Source organism: Nematostella vectensis, chromosome 15, assembly GCF_932526225.1.
Source record: "Nematostella vectensis chromosome 15, jaNemVect1.1, whole genome shotgun sequence".
NCBI classification, from domain to species: domain Eukaryota; kingdom Metazoa; phylum Cnidaria; class Anthozoa; order Actiniaria; family Edwardsiidae; genus Nematostella; species Nematostella vectensis.
The window spans coordinates 7,830,761-7,852,767 of NC_064048.1; the positions used below are offsets into that span (position 1 = coordinate 7,830,761).

General features: G+C 39.3%; 1 protein-coding gene and 1 long non-coding RNA gene across 8 annotated transcripts in view; one reads left to right on the forward strand and one right to left on the reverse strand.

Moving 5' to 3' along the window:
* Positions 1 to 22,007, forward strand: part of LOC5509991 (cGMP-dependent protein kinase 1) — a 38,890-nt gene that overhangs the window by 4,141 nt on the left and 12,742 nt on the right. For 4 of the 7 annotated variants that reach the window (XM_032379072.2, XM_032379073.2, XM_048722377.1 and 1 more), the window contains exons 2-10: positions 1,336 to 1,417; positions 1,915 to 2,199; positions 3,268 to 3,410; positions 4,272 to 4,382; positions 5,343 to 5,521; positions 19,549 to 19,715; positions 19,919 to 20,032; positions 20,545 to 20,650; positions 21,395 to 21,458. In XM_032379072.2, coding sequence (XP_032234963.1) covers positions 1,938 to 2,199; positions 3,268 to 3,410; positions 4,272 to 4,382; positions 5,343 to 5,521; positions 19,549 to 19,715; positions 19,919 to 20,032; positions 20,545 to 20,650; positions 21,395 to 21,458 — 1,146 coding nt within the window. In that variant the 5' untranslated portion in view covers positions 1,336 to 1,417; positions 1,915 to 1,937. Of the gene's footprint in view, positions 1 to 1,335; positions 1,418 to 1,914; positions 2,200 to 3,267; positions 3,411 to 4,271; positions 4,383 to 5,342; positions 5,522 to 13,248; positions 14,730 to 19,548; positions 19,716 to 19,918; positions 20,033 to 20,544; positions 20,651 to 21,394; positions 21,459 to 22,007 lie in introns of those variants that run through there. The other 3 variants (XM_048722378.1, XM_048722380.1, XM_048722381.1) reach the window with 2 other exon arrangements.
* On the reverse strand, positions 614 to 19,436 carry LOC125560600. Its single transcript, XR_007306683.1, has 2 exons — positions 19,322 to 19,436; positions 614 to 770 (listed from the first exon to the last, which is right to left on the reverse strand). It is a non-coding gene; the product is annotated as an uncharacterized LOC125560600 (long non-coding RNA).

The window sequence follows — 22,007 nt, forward strand, 5'->3', positions numbered from 1 at the left end:
GCAGGACTTCTATACACATTCGACATTCCTACAATCACCCTGGAGGGTAATCAATACTCAGGTCAACTTGAGACGGAAATAGCCTCAGTCACTCGCTAGGGCCTAAGCCATCTGTATTATGTAAGTAATATGCGAGCTACTACTTCTACTGTTTAGGGTCATATGTTCTTTGACTCTTACCACACTCTACGCTGTTCTCTTAGACTGAGATCCCATAGCGAGATTGTATATGATTGATTATATAATGACGTATGAAGCTGAAGGGTCAGTAAGTAATGCAATCAGATATAATGGATACTCTTGAGATGCTAGAGCTTATACGTATTTGAGCTGCGATATAGACAGGTAAAAGGAGTACGTGGCTGCTATTGGAATGGACCGTTGGAATTGGATCTGTGGGCCATTGGCGAGAATTTCTGGCATTTTCAAAGATGATTATTGCACCTCATCCTCGGGAACCCAGGGTGTTGAATCAGCGTAACAGGCAAAAGGAGGGGAAGGGGCGAGCGAGAGGAGGAAAGGAGAAAAAAACCCTCCCTGATCCGCTTAGTTACGCTCACCTCGATGCCCTGGGTTCCCGAGGATGAAGTTTAATTATTCAATCATTTCGTTTGTACATCAATTAAATTTGAGGCTTTGTTACCTTTAGGCAGTTCCTAAATACGTCTAGATGCTCAAGAAAGAGATCCAAAACATCTAGGGGATAGATTCTTGGCTATTCGTTTGACCCGATGGAGAACTCCCTAATGAGATGATTCTGATGACTTTACCTATAACATACCAAAAAGGTTTCAACAGTCAGTCATTTCGGGTATAACTTTCGGGGTACGTTAGAGGTATACCTGGAATGTACTCAATTTTGGTGTGGGTACACACAACCATAGAGTTCCAGGGTTCCGCGCTTAGGCAGTGCCTTATTTCCAGTCAGTTCATGTCAACTATCCTTCTGTGCTCCAGGACACCTCGAGATTTTCCTTCTATGATTTCTTTTTATATTTAATCTTACTAAATGTAAAAGAAAATAACGGACAGGGGTTAAGACTATGATAACAAATTCACCACAGCCGGTTTTGGTCAGTTTAGGAGTAAATAGGTTAAATCGTTTTATTCTTCGTGCGTGCGGGGCCAATTAACAGATGATTTTTGCAGAGACTGTCTCTCTTGACATACGTCTGCCACCACAGGAAAATGTTAGACAAATGTTGCGCGCTGTTGTGGTTGCCTTTTTCTGATATGTGAGTGCGCTGTGGCGAACATTTCACATCGTGCATTCACCAAGGTCATTCTCTGATGGACAGTTGCTATTTTAGGCTGAGCTGTGCACTTTCGTTTCAGCAGTGATTGGGAGAGAATGAAAGAGCTGCCGTCGGCTCGCACAAGTTTGCCCCGACACCACCACCACACATTAATAACACAGGTACGTGCAGGCCCGGGGGGAGGGGGGGGGTAGTTCTCTGATACAACTCTGAACACCCCCTAAAATAGGATTTTTTATGCCTTTGCAGTATTGCCACGGGATGTTTATTGTCGGATTTGGCTACATACCAGAACGATCTAGCTTTTGCTTATAGTTTTGTCTACAAATAGCACGTCTATTGGGAACCGAAAGTGGACCTTCGGCCGTTGTGGCGGCCGTTGCACCCCCCTGGGTACGGGCCTGACGTGTTCCGATAAACTACTTCGAGTAAAAACATATCTTCAGTCTTTTAGTGAGACAAGCTGACGTGTCAAGTGCAACCCAAACTAAAGCATAAAATCAAGCTAAAATATCATCGTTCCAGGCGGACAACACTTGTTTACCCCACTAGAATTTTCACTTGAGAAAGTAATATGGCAGCAGAGTATATTTCAGAAATTTAAATGTTGATTGTCCTGCTATAAAAGATTCTGAAACAGGTTCTTTTGTTGAATCAGACGCGAGGCTTCCGTGTGTAAAAATGCAAAGCGGGTCCTCGGCACAAACAGTCTTCAAGTTCAGTAGACGAGGCAGTCCCTTCTTCAATGAGTCCTCGACCCCACCCACGCCTTCACCTCCAAGTATCACCCACTTTGGTATGAACCCCGCCACCAGCCATGGCTCTGTGACGGCCGCCAATACGGGTTCCTATACTGGCTACAATGCTGGAGCAGCCATGGGGGGTGCGGGGGCCCAGTCTCCGCCACCGCCGTCGCAAACAGCTTCGCGGCATGAGCGAGAGCGTAAGTATCGCCTTTGTTTAGCTGTATACACCTATTTCACAAAAGGTTGCCAGTACGAATGGCGAATAGTAAATGGCTTATGGGTACTAATTAATAATTTGTAAAATTAAAGGTGTTAAATAAAGTCCAGCAATGTCAGAGCCAAGCATTGGTAACCTTTAATGGATAATTGTTTTGATTTATCCATATTCTCCAAAACGCATGGCTACTTTCGGTCGTAGAACTGCCATTTGCCAATCGCCATTTACACTGACAACCTTTATTGAATAGGTGTATTTCACACTCGTGCTTACACAACTCTTGCAACAGAGAGTAGGAAAAGCTAGTACATTAGTCTGTTCAGAAGAGGAATTAAAAATGTCGACCAGACACTCTCTTATTACTATTATTTTTATTTAAAGTATAACGCCATATTTGCAAGAGGAATTCAAATAACCATCCGCGATTGAATACCGTTACTTGAGTAACGATATTTGCAACCTGAAATTTTTATATTCGCAATCGTTGCATGGAAGTTGCAGGAAAATTGCCTCATGTAACACCTACATACAAAAGCATAAAATGGGCAGTCGAGCATGCGCGAGACGGCGATCTCTTGCCGACCTGTTGAAGTGACTGGCTTCTCAGTTGGGACCTATTAAAATAGCAAGCGGTCCGTTTTGTTCATGCACGACAGAGCAAAAAAAAAAAAAAAAGGCAAGTTTTCCCAAAATAAGGTCTGGTTAAGTTTGGTAAGCTTGAATTTTTGCATGAGGTTCCTTATGTTATGTAAACCAACATATCAAAAGTATTTTTTTCTAATGGATTCGTCTTCGAGAAATGAGGCTTGAAGTGCAATTTTCAAATGTTCAAAGTATGAATTCTTCTCGTTTTTAGGGAGAAGTTGGGCTCTGATCAGAAATTAAGCCAACTTTGTTCGCTTATATCTAAATTTCATATCTTCTAAATTTCTTTGAAATTTGGAATTAAGCTTTTGGTCAAAGGAACTCCTTGTATGCGGAATCTTGAGCTTATATATTGAGAATTGGAAAATTTCATGCCATTTTTTCCCTCTGTCTTCATGCACAGGTCGTACAACAGCGCTGAACATGGAATGGCTGAAGAGCTCGGTCAAGCTGCTAGAGAGTGCCCTTAGGGAGCGCAACAAGCAGATGGACATCCAGAGACGAGAGATCGAGTTTCTCAGGAAGGAACTGCGCAGAAAAGACGAGGTCCATATGATAGAGCTCGGAAAGGGGGCAGAGAGGAACAAAAAACGCAGGGGTTGGGCGGGGGCAATAGAGTGGGATTAGGTATACACAGGGAGGGGGGATAAAGAGGGATCAGAGACTCAGGGAGAGGACATGACGGAAAACCTGGAAAATGCGCGATCCGAGATAGATAAAGAAGACACGATTTCTTACAATGGCCATCGGTACCTTGTATTCCGGAATTATTTTCAAAACATCACAATAAGGTGAGGCCGAAATGCACATACCCAAATTTGTGCCTTTTAACACATTTCACATTGATCATCCTTGCGCTATTTATGAGCTTAGGGTGCGAAAAGCTAAAAAGAAGTCGCGTTTGATATTGTGTTTGCTATTACCCACTTATTTATTTGAAGCTAATTGGCTTATTTGAAGCGTCATGTCATGTTTTCCGTCATTTCCAGGGAGGGGTGGGGATGGCAATAGAGGAGAGGCCTAGGTACGTAGGGAAGAATGGGGGGGGGGGGGGGGCAGTAGATAGGGACTAGCTACGCAGGGAGGGCTTGTTGGGATGACAATAGAAGGGGGGGTGGTGTGGGTATGCAGGTAGGGTTGGGTTGGGCAACACAGAGAGACCAGGTACACAGGGAGGGTTGGTGGGCAACGGAGAGGGACTAGGTACGCAGGGAGCGCTAGGCGGGGGTGACATGAAGGAGTGAACTCAGTAATAGCAGTCATACTGATATAATGCAACATTAGGTGATTCTTCACATAGAAAATTGTGTTTTTTTGAAGCTGGGTCGTGGTGTGGGGGAACAACTTTGCTTTCGCAGGGAGACAATGCTCATCACAACATAACTTCTGTCATGCAATCGTTGACAGGTTATCCGTGAATACGAGAACATCATCAAGGAGCGCGAAGACATGGAGAAACGCGAACTAGAGATTCTACATAGTGAAATTCGCACACTCCGCATGGACGTTATGTCAAAGGTGAGTGATTACAAGAGGAGAGTTTGATGGCCATTTAATATGCAGATTAGTGTATGCATGTGAGGAGAGCCAGGCGGGAGGCCAGGCAGGTATTTAGGGGGAGGTAGATTTGACTAAAGTGGTTGTTCTCGTTGTTTGCGTCAGCTTTTAACTACCAGTTCGTGAGTGAGATTTCAAACAGCGCTTGGAACCAGTGGTATTTACTAGAAGGGACGTAAGGGTTTGCCTTGAGTCTGTCGCGGTTTTTCATATATTATTTCGCGGTATTGCGGTTTCTCTAGCTGACTGCGCGGTTTGCGGTTATATTAGTTTATTCTGTGCGGTTTTGCGGTTTTTTGCACCCCACTTACACCCACCTCTACTAGAGCCGGTAGCGCACGAAAGTGGTCGCAAGGAGCCAGGGCTGTATCAGCCATGTTTACATGGCCTCCCCCCCTACCCCCCCTACCCCCCCACCCCTATATATACCGTTTTGAAATAAGTCTTAAAGAAAAATTAGAACTTTCAATGTCTTAATTGAAATGTGTTTATTCACTAAATGGTCTTCATTAGAAACCTAAAATAGCTGCACATGTTATGAATGTTATGAGCAGTCACAATACCTTTCTATCTTACCAGTGGTCTTCGGCTGAGTCAACCTTTTAAATAGGGGTATAAGTACCGTGAGCCACCCACTCTTAAAGCCAGTCGATCCGATTTGCGTGAAGCGTGGTTTCGTAGGCTATGAAAACCCCAAGCACATGAATAAAATCCGTTTAAATCATGCTGAAATTTAATTCATCATACAATAAAGTCGACCCGATTATATTTTTACGATATCAAACAATGCTGGGTAAGTTATATTTGTCAAAATGATGGGAGTTCTAAACATTCAAAACAAAAACAAAAGAACAGTGTCACGCAAGTCGGATTCACGGACTTTAACTTCCTAGGGCTGTATCTGATATGTTTTTACTTCAGGTGATGCTCATACGAGAACAAGAGAACACTATCGGCGAGTTGGAGAACAAAACAGAGAAGCTCATGTCGGTGATGCCTCCTCCCTCCGTCCCACGGAGAAGAGCGCAGGGCGTGTCCGCTGAACCCAAACGCATGCATGTCGCACGGACAGACCCGAGGAAATTTAGCAAGTCAGACAGGTACGTATCAAGTGTAAGCGACCAGCGCAGTCATAATCACCATCATAACCATGATTATCGTCATCATTAAGTAATCATCACCACCAGTAGCAGTCAGACCACCATAACACAATTGCACTATTACAACCAGCATTCCCACCATCAATAGCACCACCTTAATCATCATCATCATCGTCGTCGTTACAATCACCATCGCAACACAATCATTATCACCATCATTATTTCCACAAACAACAAACGCTTTTTAATTCTAATCACACAGCAATAAACACAGCAAAAGCCTCTCGCAAACACTGCCAGTCTTGCTTGAAAATCACCCAATATTGCTGGTCTAAAAATGTAGGCGCTTAAAGGGGCAGCGCATGTCTGGAGTCAGTGTTTATTGTAGGCTTTTAATTGTCTACAAAAAGTTGAACAGTTGAAGCTGTCAATGCCTTGTTGAAATAATATACAATATTTTATTGAAAGCTATGTTTATTGACAATTTTTGGTCATATCCTTTGAATTTAAGTCTCCCACATGTACCAAAGGCTCATAAGTCAATATTAGAATTTGACTGGGTCGGAGAGCTATTGCAAAGTTCTTACCATGACACTACCCCTTTAAACATTATTTTGGAAGGGTTCTGCGAAGTTCGTTCGTCAATATTTCCTCTGTCTTGCGGTCAGAATGAGACTTCAACAGCAATGCTGGCCGGTGTTTGTCCTGTTTTCACGAGGCTTGGGTCGTATCGTTGAAGCCCGCCTATTCGACTTGCGTGACTTGTGGTTTTATTATCAATGAAACCACGTGAGATGTCTCAATCTCAGTAGTTAACTAAATTCGCCTGAATAACAGTGAATCTCAATCCTTTCTACAGTTTAAACATCTTAATCTTATTTTTGAATTATCAAGTAATGAATAGAAAGTTGTAATTTGAAAAATGATCAAAGTTTCCCATATTCAAAACAAAACTAATACAGCATTGATTTCTTATGTGGTGTACATTTCTGGGGAATTCATAAGGACAAATACACAATGTTTTTGTTTCTCTCTCCCTCTTATTATGTAGGCCAGTATTTCCGATGAAATATATTCGGCTTTGATGTTTTGCCGTAAGCTACAGACGTTAGACTCCCACGCATTCATACTGAGTCATGTCTAGGCTAATTAGTCATTTCTGCATTTAACAACATTTTAAGTGTTTAATTGCCTTTCCACAAATGGAATATAAATTTCCAAATTTCATCACGTTTCATATCTTACATCAAACACGAAAAACAAGATTATTGGTTAAAACTAACAGAAACTAAAATATAACTGTTCTTTTAATTATCAGTGTTGTTTTCATTATATTTAAATATATAATCTTTATTGCAATTTTTAAAATAGATCATGCAACTCCAAAAATAAAAATGTCTCTTCTTATTTATTTATTTTCCAATAATCCTTGAAAAGATAGTTATTCTTCTACCATCTGATATGTGGCAGAGCTTTCCAATATCCGATACAATGTTTACGATAAAACTTTTTTCTTTTACTGCTTTTTTAATTGCACTAAGACATCATTCATATCCATCATATCTTAACCTAAAGCTAAACTGTGTTATGTCTCAAGGAAACATAACACACCTACGGGCCTATTTTAACCGGACTCGTAATCTTAATTAGCCTACGCGTAGTCGCTTGCATAACCTGTCATTCTATGATGACCCTCGGTAACCTTGGTAACGAATGGAAGCTACGTGAGAGAAAACATTACTGTTTATGTTTTACAGTATTCCACTTGCTGATTTCATACGGGCTAGAAAGAACTAATAATTTACTACTTCCGATTTAAAAGCACGGGTGGCCTGGTGTGTTAGCGCGTCGACCTCTTACCGCTGTGGCCCAGGTTCGAATCCTGGCTCAAACTAGCCTGCTTGCAGGCGGTACTCGGTGTTATCATCGCGGAAAACCCTCTCCGTTCGATGATCGGGCGCCATATTGTATTCTAAGCCCGCGGAAAACCCTCTCCGTTCGATGATCGGGCGCCCGATCATCGAACGGAGAGGGTTTTCCGCGATGATAACACCGAGTACCACCTGCAAGCAGGTTAGGATCAAACTGGGGGGATTTTTCAGGGTTCCTGCCTTGATTCGATTTTGTGTCACAAGTGACTTGAAGTTATGTTTCCAGTCTTCTCGGATAAGGACACTAAACCGTCGTTATTGGCCTTCTTTAAACTTCTATTCTCTGTTACCTCCTCCCTCTATGGCTTACTGTGCATGGAAAATCCAAGTATGCACGGCATTCTATAATTAGCCTTCGGGCAACGTCTCCGCACCTAGAAGAGTGCTAAATGGTTTAATGGTTAAAGACACGCGAGCCTTTATCTTGCTGCTCCAAGGAACCTGGATATTACATTGGCTGTAAAGTGCATTAACTCTGCAGAAGGGAATTCTGGTTGTTGGCAAATTTTCAGGAGTCCTACTACTTGAAACGTTATGGATTGGCAAGAGACGTTATTAGAATTTTATCAATTGTAAAGAAAATTGGGCTGACGAAACGAAGTCAACAAATTAAACGCTTATTAAGCGCATATGTTGGCGGTTTTATCCAGTAAGAGTTCTTTTGTATTCCAATCTGAACTCAAGGTTCGAACCTAGGACCACTGGAGACTCAAAGCCTCTGTATTTATTTCGCATCTTTTGGAAGCAATTTTCCAAAACATTTTCTTAATAATTTTCTTAATTTTTGCTAGCCGCAAGCATTTTTGCTTACGATCCGGCCGCGTGGATCGAACCCAGGACCTCCTGGAATATGAAAACTGATACATTATCCTTTTAACCCAAAAAAGATACACTAAGATTGCTATCTCGGGTAACTAACTCTTATTTATTTATTGAGGGATTGAAACCAATAGCTATTCTTTCATGGCTCTGTGGTGCTGCCAAAGGATCGAAGCTGGGACCTCTGGGAATGCAAAGACATGTATCAAAAGCTGAGGGCTATCTCGTGTATCTTGCTCTAAAAGTTTTTTAATTTTGAGGCCGATAACCAGTTCTTCTTGGTTGTCGCACGACCACAAGGATCGAGCCCAGGACCTTGTGAGACAAATCATATGAATAAATCCCGAAATAATTACCTAAGAGCAAAGAAGGTTTAATACTTATTTTTTTTTTTACAAAAACTCAGTGAAATGAATGCCTTTTCACATTCAGCATTTCGCTAGGATGACAAAATGGCGGCTTTAAAAAACATAAGGGGGAGGGGTCATTGGAGTTCGCGGTATTACGGTATTAAGTAAAAATTCACCTCGGTATTTCGGTAAAATATGAAAAGGCTATGGTATTTCGATATTCTTATTTTACTCGGTACGCGTAATATGAGTCTAAAACACGCGAGATTTCAGGGAAACAAATTCTGAAATGAGGGGGGATCGGTATGATGTTTGTCTGCGGTATATGGGGATATGCAAATTAGTTTCACATCACGTCACGTCTTCTATCATATTGAGGTAAGCTACACTTTTTTTAGTGTGCTGAACGGAGAATCGTGTGACCTTTCCAAAACAGATAGACATGTATTGTAGTATGCAGTAATACTAGTTTTTTTTTTTTTTTTTGGCGCGGAATTACCATGCGATTTTTGGACGCCGATACTCGAGGGTCCCCCGCAACACCTCTTTCCCCCAACACCCTATAAGCTCTCGCCAATAGCACAATGACATGCGGTAGCCCAGGGACCCGTGGAATATTCCCCCCTCTCGTATGAACGCTAGTTCCTGATGCCCGTTTGATATCCCCCTCCCCCCTTGAAGTATTCATAGTCTATTTCTTACAGTCATATAAGAACTATTCCTGATTCCAGGCGATACACCCTCCCGGACTTTTTACCACGTCAAACGTAATAAAACATATCATCGTTTCCCATTTGGCGACATGTGATATTTCATTAAAAAATACATTCGAAGAAATCGCTGTGCTTTTTTCCTGTTTGTTTTTCCTTTGCTAATATGAATAACTGAAAAATGAAAATGCTTAATATTTCATAAGCCACTTTAGCTGAATTATGGTTGTACAAATTTGCTATGAATACATAAATTCATCCAGAGTGTTTTTCGAGCATCGGTTTCACTAAGTCGCGTCTGTTTGGGTTTGCCAGCGACGTGCACGCATGCGCAGTGAATGTGTTTCAAAATCTCTCGTCGTTTCGGCCTCAACTTTGTTGCTTTTTTGATGATAGTCTTTCTTCTATTGTCTTTATCTAGCTATTCCTTTTAATGCCCATCCCCTCTTGTTTCTGTTCCTCCCTTTAATCTTTTCGTTGTTCCGTTTATACTTTTCCTATTTAATCTCGATCACTTGTTTAGATTAAAAACTGGGTATGACTGCAGACAGTTCAAAATTCAATTCTGTCTAGGCTAGGAAAATCATCAACTTGTTCTTGAGCAAAGATTTATTCATAACACTATTTGCCCATTGTAATATTATCAAGATATAATAGCCAAAAATAGCCGGGAATTTTCTTTGACAAGGAGACGGTAGCTAATGGATTACTTTTAAAGAGGAGGGACGGCTTTTGTTGTAAGATATTCAGAAGCAAAAATAACCCTGATGAAACGATAGGCTCTTATGAAAGTAGGTTTAGTGTCTTGAAGTCTGATAAAAATATCGTGGCAGGACGATGCCAGGCGACACTTGGCGGGAAAACTTTAGGAAATGCTTTTCTTTGAAAGCAAAGATATTATAGTTATAGATGAACGGTTACCTAGTCTCTATGGCGCTATCTTCAAAACAATATTCAATCTTTTTGGCACCAACAAAACAAAACAGATCATTTTAGCGACAATGTTTTCATTTAACTCAAGATAAATAATATTGCTATTGCTTTACATACAAGTAATAGGAACTAGATTATCTCAGCAGGCGATTTTTTACAAGAACACATTTATTTCGTTTCTTCTTATGAGGAGAAATTAATTTCCCCCATAATCTTGAAAAAGTGCAATGCTCTCCTCCTCCTGTGTTCTTCTATTGTATATAATAAGGATTCAACCTATCTTTTGAATATTAATGCCTTATCTTTAAGATTTCACTGCGGTTTTTTCTAGTCTTTGTCAGGTCTGGAATAATTGAATATACAAAAAAGCAGATTTTAAAAATGGCTAACTGTAGACCCTTTTTGGATTATTTGGTAAACTAAATGAATTTTCCACGTTTTTTTTCATTCTGTTTTATGACAATTGATAAATAAAATAAGAATGTATATACTTCTCAATTAGAGAGATATCTTTCGGCGCTGGCTTCCTTCTTTTGGCTTCTTTTCGGCGATGGATAATAGCCTTTAAATAACACATTTATAATACAATTTATAATACAATTTATTTCTGATATGGCATAACCTCTATATAACGGACACCTCGGATCTCTGGCAGTTTAAAGACTAGTTTGTACTTTTGATTCTATACTTTGCTTTACGTTAAACGTACAATCGACAATCTGTTGGAAACTTTGTTTTCTTTGGGTGCCCCCTTTTTTCTTCTATGTTCGTTTTACCATCCGTGCTGACTAACCTTAGCTGAATGAACAAGCGCGTACACAGGGGGTGTGATAAAGATGGGAGACGTAAATTGATTGAATAGTTGCGAATATACAAATTTTACTGCACTTTCAATGAAATAGATAATAATGAAAACTCTAAATACATGTTCAAGTCGCTTGATACGAGATGAGCACGGTACGAGAAAATATACTCATATGTGGAATAACAAATATCTTAACAAAATAAACCTTTGATTATTATTTTGGTTGTTTTAAGTTCGTGTGCTTTGAGTACTCCCGTAATAAAGATAAAATAGCATCTATCAGAGGAAGGGGGCACCCCTTACGACTATAGCTATGCTGATGTGACAGAGCAAAAAAATGGCAAGTTTTTCCAAAATAAGGTCTCGGTAAGCTTGAATTTTTTGCATAGAGGTTCCTTATGTTATGTAAACCAACATATCAAAATAATTTTTTTTTCTAATGGATTCATCTTCGAGATACGAGGCTTGAAGTGCAATTTTCAAATGTTCAAAGTATGAATTCTCCTCGTTTTTAGGGAGAAGTCGGGCTCTGATCAGAAATTAAGCCAACTTTGCTGGCTAATATCTAAATTTCATATCTTCTAAATTTCTTTAAAATTTGGAATTAAGCTTTTGGTCAGAGGAACTCCTTCTATGCGGAATCTTGAGCTTATATATTAAGAATTGGACAATTTCATGACATTTTTTTTCTCTGTCTGCTGATGTTGGCGTTGTTTGCAGGGGGCTTTTCACAGCGGCTTCTTTCACTTTTTTCACTAATCTTGAGTAAAACCACTGTGTACGGAGCAGCTTCTGTCATAACCAAGTCTTTATTTAGAAAGAGGAGGAGAGTGAAAATGACTGCAGGGAGATTTTTATAAAAGGAAGGGGTTTGTTATATTCCATTAGAAATAACTGCTTTGAAAATGGAGGAGGAGGGGGGGGGGGGGGGGTGGTGTGAGTGTTTTTTTGTGGATATTAAAAAAGCGATGAAAAATTGCTTTGAATATCCGAAAAATCGCCTTACATTACGATCAAACCATGAAAACTGAGACAGATCTGACACTAATAGTGTGCAGATCAGCATCTGGTCTTTGTTAGTGCAACTTAGATAAGATGCAGCAGATTCACAAGGTCCCATCTTTATCCTAAGAGATTCCGCGCACAATAGTAGTAATTCTGTTGTAGAACTGTTCTTTGCCAAAACCAGCAATTATGGTTTTGATAGCTCTTTGGGGCCTCGAATAGATCTGACAGACATTGAATAAATACAAACTAGAGAACCCGGAGACATTATGCGCAGAGTCGAAAAACCTAAATACACATACTACAAATCAGCAGTCGTGTCATTTCTGCAACCTTAAGGTGATCGCGAAGGCTTTATATCTGCTCAGAGTATAGGTCTAAATTCTTTGCGTCAGTGAATACGAAACACAACAAACAGCCTCACGTACGTGTTATTCAAGCGAAGAACACGTGCATCAGTTAGGGCCACAAACGGAAACGCTCGAATCGGTTGATATATTTTTTTCAAATTCCGAGCTTCTGAGGTTACAGTTGAGCTACCTTGCCACACAATCAAATAAGCCTTTGTTTTCTTCCCTTGGGACGTGCCTGGATATGGCTAGCATTTATTTGAGAGAGGTCTGTCCCTAAAAGCTTTAACAGAACGCTCTTGAAGATCACACAAAGTGTTGTGAAGAACGGGTCAAGACGACGCAAACAAAACTCACCCCACGGTTGCGCTACACAAGTGCAATTAAATACAACATAAACACCAATAAACACGTACTTTAAAACACCTACCGACCGACTCAGCCCATAGTTTATTATCAAGGCATTAATCTGGTTAATTTGATTCTGATATTTCGCCTTGTTTTGTTGTTGTAATATTTGCACTTAAGTGTGTTGTGTGGATAGTGCGCCTACGAGATCAAATTAGTGTTTTATCGCCGCGCTCATGCCTTCACCAATTGACTATTTGCATAAGACGAAATCTCTGGGGAGCATTGATAATGGAGTCAGTTTTATTACCTAGCTGCTTCCTGTGTTTGGCACCTGAAATCGCATTTTGATGGGATTGTCAAACATTTCATTTTCCATCTCAAAATACTAATCAAATTCACAGCTTTCGACCCTTGAAACGCCAGACAAATAGCGCACCCTTCCCTCACGACGTGATTATAGCTAGCAGCACCGAGTGGATGCATGAATAAACACACTGTCAGTTATAGCCAATTTACTCCCTTCACTTTGCTTAAGTGGATGGAAAACGTCCGTGGAATATTCGCGCGGTAGCCCAAATAGTTCGTCTCCTGTGAATAAACATTGATGTGTTTATGTATGGCCTAAGAAGTCTAGAGACAAGAGCACAGAGGTTAGAATACGAGATTCCATAGGCTTAGAAGACACGGGCTTAGAAAACATTGTGAGCAGCGCTGTTGGACCGTACATTAATTAACCACCCCGCCGACTCCGGAGCAGCAAACAAATTCACTTTGGCGCTTGGAAATTGCACGGCTGCACATCGACTAATGGTTACGTGTTCTCTTATTGGCTGAGCTACGTCCGGTTTTCCTACGAAGGTCTTGGCCGTGGAAAAGGCTTTTAAGACTTAATTAGCACAGATGAGGGATCAGAACGTTCGCGGGCTTTATCAGCAGTGACAAGTATAATTTATTGGTGCGCAAGGAGGCAAGCGTCAGAGCTGTGAGCACAATTTGGAACACCTGATCAGAAGGAGTAATCGTATCAGAGAAAGGAACGAATCGAATACGGGCAAACAATCCAGTGTGAAAGCTGCGGTCAACCGACTTCTCCTTTTGCCTGCAAAATGAATGCACACGCGACTCTAATCTCGTAACCACGAGTAATTGAGAGAATTGGAAGCGAAAACGCGCCACGGTAGCGGACTTCTTGCTTTTGTACGAGTGATCGCGAAGGCGTAGAAATCGAACAAGTGATCGTGGGGAATTTCTAACCGGCTCGTTGCGTCAAAAGAGGCGAACGTATTCTATGATTTAGTATTCATATCGCCTATAGTTCTGTCACCGAAGACGGGTTAATTATTTGAGGGTATCAGTACAGGGCTCGAGTGGACGAGCCCCAAGGTAGTATTATCAGTGTCTTTCAACACTCTCTATGTGGAGTGTTCCAAGCTGATCACTACACGTTCACAAATTACTCGTCTTAAATTCGCGCATTTCTACGGGGCCGAGGAAAATAAATGAACAAGTGAGAAAAGGACCTTAGCAGTGTTAATTACCCAGAGTGCTTTGTAGCTTGGAAGTCACGGTACACAATGCATGCTGGACCGGCCAACCTCCACACGCCGACTCCAGCTTCGAGTCAAGGTTGTTTGTGTTTTCGTCGTTCCAACTCCAAAATGGGGAGCTTGCGGGAGTTGCAACATGCATTACAGGAAAAGAACAGTGAGCTTAAGATGAAGGATTCACGGATTATGGCGCTGGAGCAAGAACTCAGGCGGAAAGATGAGTTGATTCGCAGGCTGGAAAGCGAACTCGATAAATATCGCTCCGTGTTGCAACCTCCTGCAAGCGCTGGTCCGGGGGGAAGGAGTCGTGCTCGGAACCAACGGCAGGGTATTTCGGCCGAACCGCAAAGCGCGAAGCAAGTAGCCGACAGCTCTAAGCCGCTCCAGCGCCATCCTAAAAACTCCAGGTTTGAAACTATTTGTTTGATACGTTCAGCAAATGTCTATCTAACCCAGTTTTACGTTGTTGTCTCTTCTTATTTATGTCGCCGTAATATCATTTCCTCTGCGTCTAGAAAGATCAACCCGTAAGTTTTAATAACATATCTGCTCCTATCGGTTCTGTCAATAGCTATCCCGATGTTGTGGCTTGTGTGTTAAGGGCAATTGTGCCTTGCCGGGCTCTCACAGGCTTAAATGTGTGTATTTATGGTGTAAAGGAGTGATCCGTCCGCCACTTCCAATAGTATCGAGTTGACTGTTCTCTCGCTCTTCGCTGTAAGGTCAGCAAAGTATCTTGCATACGACGTCTCGGAGGTTTTGTAAGGAGATACAAGCGCGATCGTAAAGCGAGAGAAATTCGATCACACTGTCTCTGTCGCTACATTAGGACAACGAAATACCGTCCACACTACACTTTTCACTCTAAATAACCCCATAACTATTATAAAGCAACCGCCAGGGACCAGCTCCCGTCGGGTAAGTAGCATCCATTGCTATAATACGGGTATACTATACGGTGTTCATTTATTATCAGGCGATTACTAAGCTGGCCAAAAGCGCGCGCTCGTAACCCTGCGAGCTCGAATTTCGGGCTTTCTTATCCGAGTTAAATAAATCACATTTTAAGACATAACCCTCTCGGATCAGCAAGGAATTTCCCGTTTTACTACTCGTTGTATCCAGCGAAAATCACGATGTTCCCATCTGACATAAATGTAATTCTCATTACTTTTAGATCAAGGTCTCGATTTTGCAATCTTATTATTACACAGTAGAATCCAACATTGTAATGCGAATTTTCTGGTCTTTTAAGCCAATTCTTTTAGACGTTATTATAGAAAGTGCCCCTGGACTCACGAATCCCTTGTTTGTTATTATGCACACGAAGGGAGGAATATTCGATTAGGAACGGAGAGTAGTTCCCGAAAAATGCCTAACAGTTGGTATTTAGATAGAACTATTGGAGGCTTAGCGTATTGTTTGGAGTAACTATGCTTATTGAATGTACGCGATTTTCTATGAGAAAGACCTTAGTTACCGAGATATATAAGTAACTTAAAGCTCATGTCGAAAATGCCAGCGATAAGAATGAACCATATGATCAAACTGCAGATAAATGCAAGTTATACTGCTTGAACATCGTAAGGTTGGCGCAAATCTGCCGCTTAAAGCCAAGCTCGGTCGATATACTTGACTTCAAAAAGAGATATTAGCTCGTCAAGAATGGGGTTTAATTTCCCCTAAGAGGAGGCGAAAGAAGATGGCATCTCGAATTCGTTTATGAAATAGACTTATTAGTTAAGTAGGTTTGAAGTTCTTTTAACGAGCATAAAGAACAATGTTATTCAACGCACAATACTAGCACTTGTATTTGAACGAGCATGGAACACACCAACCCAATCGTTGAAGCTATAACAGCGGTTACTACCTCTCTTTTGATCAAATTCAAATATTTTTCATTTTAACACCCTTTGTGATTAAGACCACAAAACCACGAAATATTAAGAGAAAAAAATGCCTCTGTTATCTACCCTAAGCCAAGCCAAATAATCTAGTGCACACTTTAATATTCACACTTCAGAGATTTGAATACTGCACTAATAAATAACCAAGTAAAGTAGTATTTGGCAAACCAATGACACTTCGAATTGCGTTAATGACCGTAAAAATGTTTCAATTTCGATTAAAATGCGTAATCACTTCTCAATGATGTTCACTTACCATTATGTGCCCTATAGAATGCACACATTTATGCCTTTTTTCTTGAATTGTTAACATATCTACCCCAAATTATGATGCTTTTGTTGTATTTTGAGCCAAAATGTTTATATTTAGCCATAAAGACAATTTTGGTGTTTTGTAAAAAAAAACCTGGAGGAATTCACAGTGGTAGCTCGTGTTACAATTATAGAGACTAAGCCTTAAAAATGCAAACAATTGTCCTATGTCAGCAATACATTGTGCCTGTTGTTTGAAGATTGATAACAAATGTTTCAGTAGTGATCAAAGCAATGGGAAATGTCTTCTCTAATATGGGTGAAGATGGTACTGTGACTCTTGTAAAATCAAGGATATACCCAAAGATATTAAGAATTACAGGCTAGCAATAAATAGCAATAAATAAATAATAGACAATTAGATACCAATAAATTTATTCCTAAATGCAAATTGTGAAAATTTGGAAAAAAAGGTTCTTGCTTGTTGCCATGGGTAGTGCTAAACATTTGGTGTATTATTGTATGCAATGCAAATCCATGTTTTCTTAGATGTCATGTCTCTACCTATGTGTTAACTCCTAGCTTTCAACTCAGAAGATTTCCTGTGACACACTGGTCATGTTATTGTATCTAATTCATAGCATAAACAAGAATCTATGGTTAATCTGCATTCAAAAAAGCCATTCAGCTTTAAAACATATGACCAACACACATTCTACTATATAGCCATGTTGGTAACCATCATCTATGTTTTTATATGTTTTGTTTTTACATTTTTTTTTAAGAAAATAGGAAATATTACTAAATCCACCAAAAGATTCCAACACCCTTATTGTATTGTTCTAAAATTTTTAAATCTTGTTTCTGGCATGTTAAGATTAAATCCTTTTCCAGTATTTTGTCTAACTGGTGACTCTATCTGATTCATGGTTTTTGTGGGCTCGTAGTAAACCATACTGCTTCATACAATGACTCTTGAAAAATAATGTGACATTTTTTTTTCTCTGATCTTCCATGGCAATGGAAGTAACTTGTTCTTAGTATATGTGCAAGAATGTATTTGATACCCTAAACAGATTGAGAAATATTTGCTGTCATGAATAAAGTTTTTTTTTTCATCAGTTTTCATGCTACTAACTTAATGCAAGTATGATTAATCTTTTTGAAGAAGGTGTTCTATTGAACTAGTGGACCATAACAATATAGGACCCAGGCTTTGTAATGCATAAAATTGAAATGAAGCTTAATTAGCTATGCTCATTCAAGTGTAACTAATCTTTTCAAAGAAAATCTTATCTTTGTGCAATAATATAAAGAGTGACATCTACTGAATTATGGCTTTGCCAAAATGTCAAATCAAGCATAGCATAGCATATTAAGTGTGCAGTTCCAATAATCCTTTCACATTCTTGTGATATTTAAGGATAAACCATTGTAATACATCTTGCAAATTTAGCCAGTTCATTGTTGCCCTTGACCATGGCATAAACCACAAGTCTTTATTGACTTAAAAAAATCTGATTTTTATTGCTTCAAGAACAAGAGAAAAATCCATTAAATTCAAAAGACAAAGAGAACCCTGGCAATTACTAAGTGGTAATAGTCTGTTTTTTGTTCATTGTTAGACCTGCTTTATTTCCAAGCTTTAAAGAGTTTACAATGTATAGTTATAAAAAGAAACAGATTCCTGTAGTTTTACCCAGCAATGCCCGTAAAGAGTTTGTTAGAATACACCAAGAAATACTGGAAATGTTTAGAATGGACATATTGTAATAAAAAAGTCTTTCACAATTGTTTTTCAGCTTTCAATTTTTTTCTTTCCAATGTGTTCTTCTAATGTGATGAGATAGTTTAACAAATCTGAAACATGTCTACTAAATAAAGACATACCAAGTACAAATCACTATCAAGACAAATAATTTGATGGCCTAATTTGTAACTTATTTACCCAACAACTTCTGGTTTAGGTCTTGGCTTAGTCCTCTTTTAAAATCTGCATATAAGGATAAGAAATTTTGATTGACCTTATTGTTCAAAGTATCATCCATTTTATAGTTCAATTCGAAAGAAAGTATAAAGCTTAAATATTGTTATCAGGAGGTCTTTTAGTACATATGTATATATCAAACATGAACAGATTATGGTAGTTAATACTCTTTTAAATTTGGTAATTTGGCTAGTATAATGGTAAGATGAGTTCATGATTCCAGACAATATGTACTCAACTGTAGTCTATTAATTAATAATTCTGATAATCTTTTTAGTAAGTTTTTTTTATTGATTATTTATATTGTTTCAGACTTTTTATTGGTTTTACATGAGGACTTTTAATTGGGTACCTTTTAGTGCAAAGATTACATAAAAGACAACACTGGATGTCCTTAAAAGCATAAGCAAAAAAACATTGACGCACATGTGGGAAGTGTAATTATCTGACAGCTATCTTTGTCATTTTTTTGCCATATTGAACCATTTTATGTCATTACCTATAATGATATATCTTGCATCAATCAGTCTAAATCCAAATGCTGTAGGAGGGATTAAAAAGAGTAATGTTTCAAATCTTTTTTGGCTGTGATTTCTTAATGGCCTGATATGATTGATTATGTCATAACAGCATGTCAAATGTCACCTCTCTTGATTTCAGTCATGATGTCAATTATGCAGTTGTCACTTCTTTGAAGCCAAGTTCATAGGAAACCTGATAATTATCTACCCATGTGTTTGCATTTTTTCCACATATTGAGCTATGCAGCTGCTACTTTTGAGGTTTCAAATAGAATTCAACTACTAAACACCTAATTTAAAGATACCTCACATATACATTTTCATTCTCTTACCTGTATTTAATTGGTAATTTCTTTCCTGGATTTATCCATATGCTACTTACATTGCAACTCTTTCGGTTTGTATTTCTCCTTGTGCAACATATAGCAGCCATCTTGAAACCACAGGAAACCCAACTTCCACAGGGTGCCCAATGACTACTACAGGCAACCCAAGATTTAGTCCACTTATCTCTCAATAATGAAGGATGTTTGAAATATTTTTTTTGCTATTTTTTTAGATCCAAAGAGCTCATTAAGGAGGCTATACTGGACAATGACTTTCTTAAGAACTTGGAGGCTTCACAAGTCCGTGAAGTTGTTGAATGCATGTGTGAACGGATGTTTAAGCGTGATGAATATATTATCAAGGAAAAAGAACCGGGCTCCCACCTCTACGTCCTTGAAGGTACAATGTGTGTTACTTTACTTCCGTACAGTATGTATAACACAAATGCTGTTGATTTTTGGACCACCTTGTTAACCTCTTGGCTTAAGAGATGGATATCTGCCTTCTTTCTTTTTTTTTCCTTTTTTTTTTTAGTGATTTATTGCTAAACTTCCGTCAGTTTTCTTATTTCATGCTTTCTGAGTGATGAAATTTCATTGCAGAGGGAAAATGTCAGGTGACGAAGGAGGGAACAGTACTTGGCCATATGGGTCCGGGGAAAGCTTTTGGAGAACTTGCAATTTTGTACAACTGTACCCGAACAGCCAGCGTCAGAGGTAGGCTTTATTTATAATAATGAAATAAATAGCATTTGTAAACAAATAAGTTAATCTTATAAAACTTTTTCAAATGTTAGTATTATATAATTGTATTTTATACCTTGGTACACCAAAAACTGATCAGGGCTGTTGAAATGGAGTGAGGCACTGGGGGCATGTGCACCCCAGATATTTTCTTAATGTTTCTGTATTGTGCCCACCCCTCCCCCCCAATCTTATGTGGCCTGCTACGGCTCTGCTGATAGTTGACTCTGCCAAATGTTTTACTTTAAAAAGACTTTTTTCAGGGCAGACTGTCATTTCTAGCAAGTGTTGCAATATTTAGATGCTCCCATACAATCTTATTTCAAATAGGGAATAGTTGTAAGAGCTCCAAGTTTTATATGTTTTTTCTCCTTTTTCAGGGGTATATAGTAGAATTTATTGGCATGCTGTGTCAAGCTTGAGATTGCTTTTGTTGCTTGTAGCTCTGTTTTAGCATCTAATCTGACCATTATTTGCATTATTAGCTCAAACCTCTGGTAAGTTATGGGCAATCGACCGCCAGACCTTCCAGACCATCATGATGAAGACAGGACTGATGCGTACAGCGGAGCACATGGAATTTCTGCGCAGGTAAAGTGCATCAGACCTGGGTAGTTAAAGAAGGGCCTTGTTTTTTTGTTTTCGGATAGACTTTGTTTTTTCCTTAGGTGTTTTAAAAGGCTTTACCTCAAATTCATTTGTCAAGTTATGTAAGCATCCTTCAAGAATTTTTTCCCCTTCTGTGATAAGCCTACATGGATATGGGAACTGTGTATATAACAACCCACTGCATGTATATCCCACGACACAATCATCCCACCCACTCACCAAGCACAATATGAAGAAGTGTCTTGCATCAGCAACCCTATGAACCAATCCAGGCTATGTGTGCCTGGTAATTGTCTGATCTTCGTACAGATGCACTCAATATCAGACAACCTGTGTCTCTGTGAATAATCTGTACTTACCTGCTTATAAGAACCTGGGGTTTTCCAGGTTAGCATAAATAGGTCTTAAAGTGGCTGTTAGAAGTGGGGTATCTAGAATGATGAAATGTCAATACTGGCCGGCCTTCGTACAATATGTGGTCATTATAGAATCATTTTTTAGCTTACTGCTTGAGAGTGATGATTTTCTTCATAGCTGGGAGATCTTGAAGGTTCATTAAAAAAATAGGAACCTGTTTCAAATTTAAGGCTAAATAGACTCTGTTTTGACGGGGGTCTTTTTGGTATTAGGCTAACAGGTACTTAAATTCTAGGTTCTTCTAAGCTGGTAAATACTGTATTTCGGCCTTGCATATTAAAAAAAAATATTGTGTGTTTTGTTTATTAGTGTCAACTTACTAAAAGATCTTGCTGAGTCCTATCTTCTAAAAATTGCTGATGTCATAGAAGAGGTAAGGAATATGTTCCAAGCATCTAAACTGAAAACTAGAAAAAGTTACAGTGCAACCAGTTAAATTGTCAAAGCCAAAAATATGCAGGATATTTATTGTCATTTGTTGAATTGACAGAGATAATTTTGTCAACTTAATGAGACTTGCTCATATTTTTATAACTGTTTGAATAAGTGATAAGCTGGAACACATCACATCACACAGTAAACAAGTCAGTAATGACTTGTACTTCTTGGCATACACTGCCGCAGACTTGAAAATTAGGGGTAAGGTGAATTGGCTAGCCACTCATTCACTTTAAAATACGTCTCAAATGCGAACTCCTTTCTCACTAGACCTTCTCCATCTTTCCACCCACCCCCTAGCATCCCTCGGCTCCCAGTTTTATTTCTCCCCTTCGCATTTGACTAGTGCCTGGTCTTACCTCCTGATGATAAACCTTGTGCTAGAATACACGTAAGGTTGCTTTACATTTCGAAGAGCTCTAAGAAATATCCCACCTTTCCATTTTGTAACTCTATATACTCGTTTTTGTCATCCCCAGTCTTG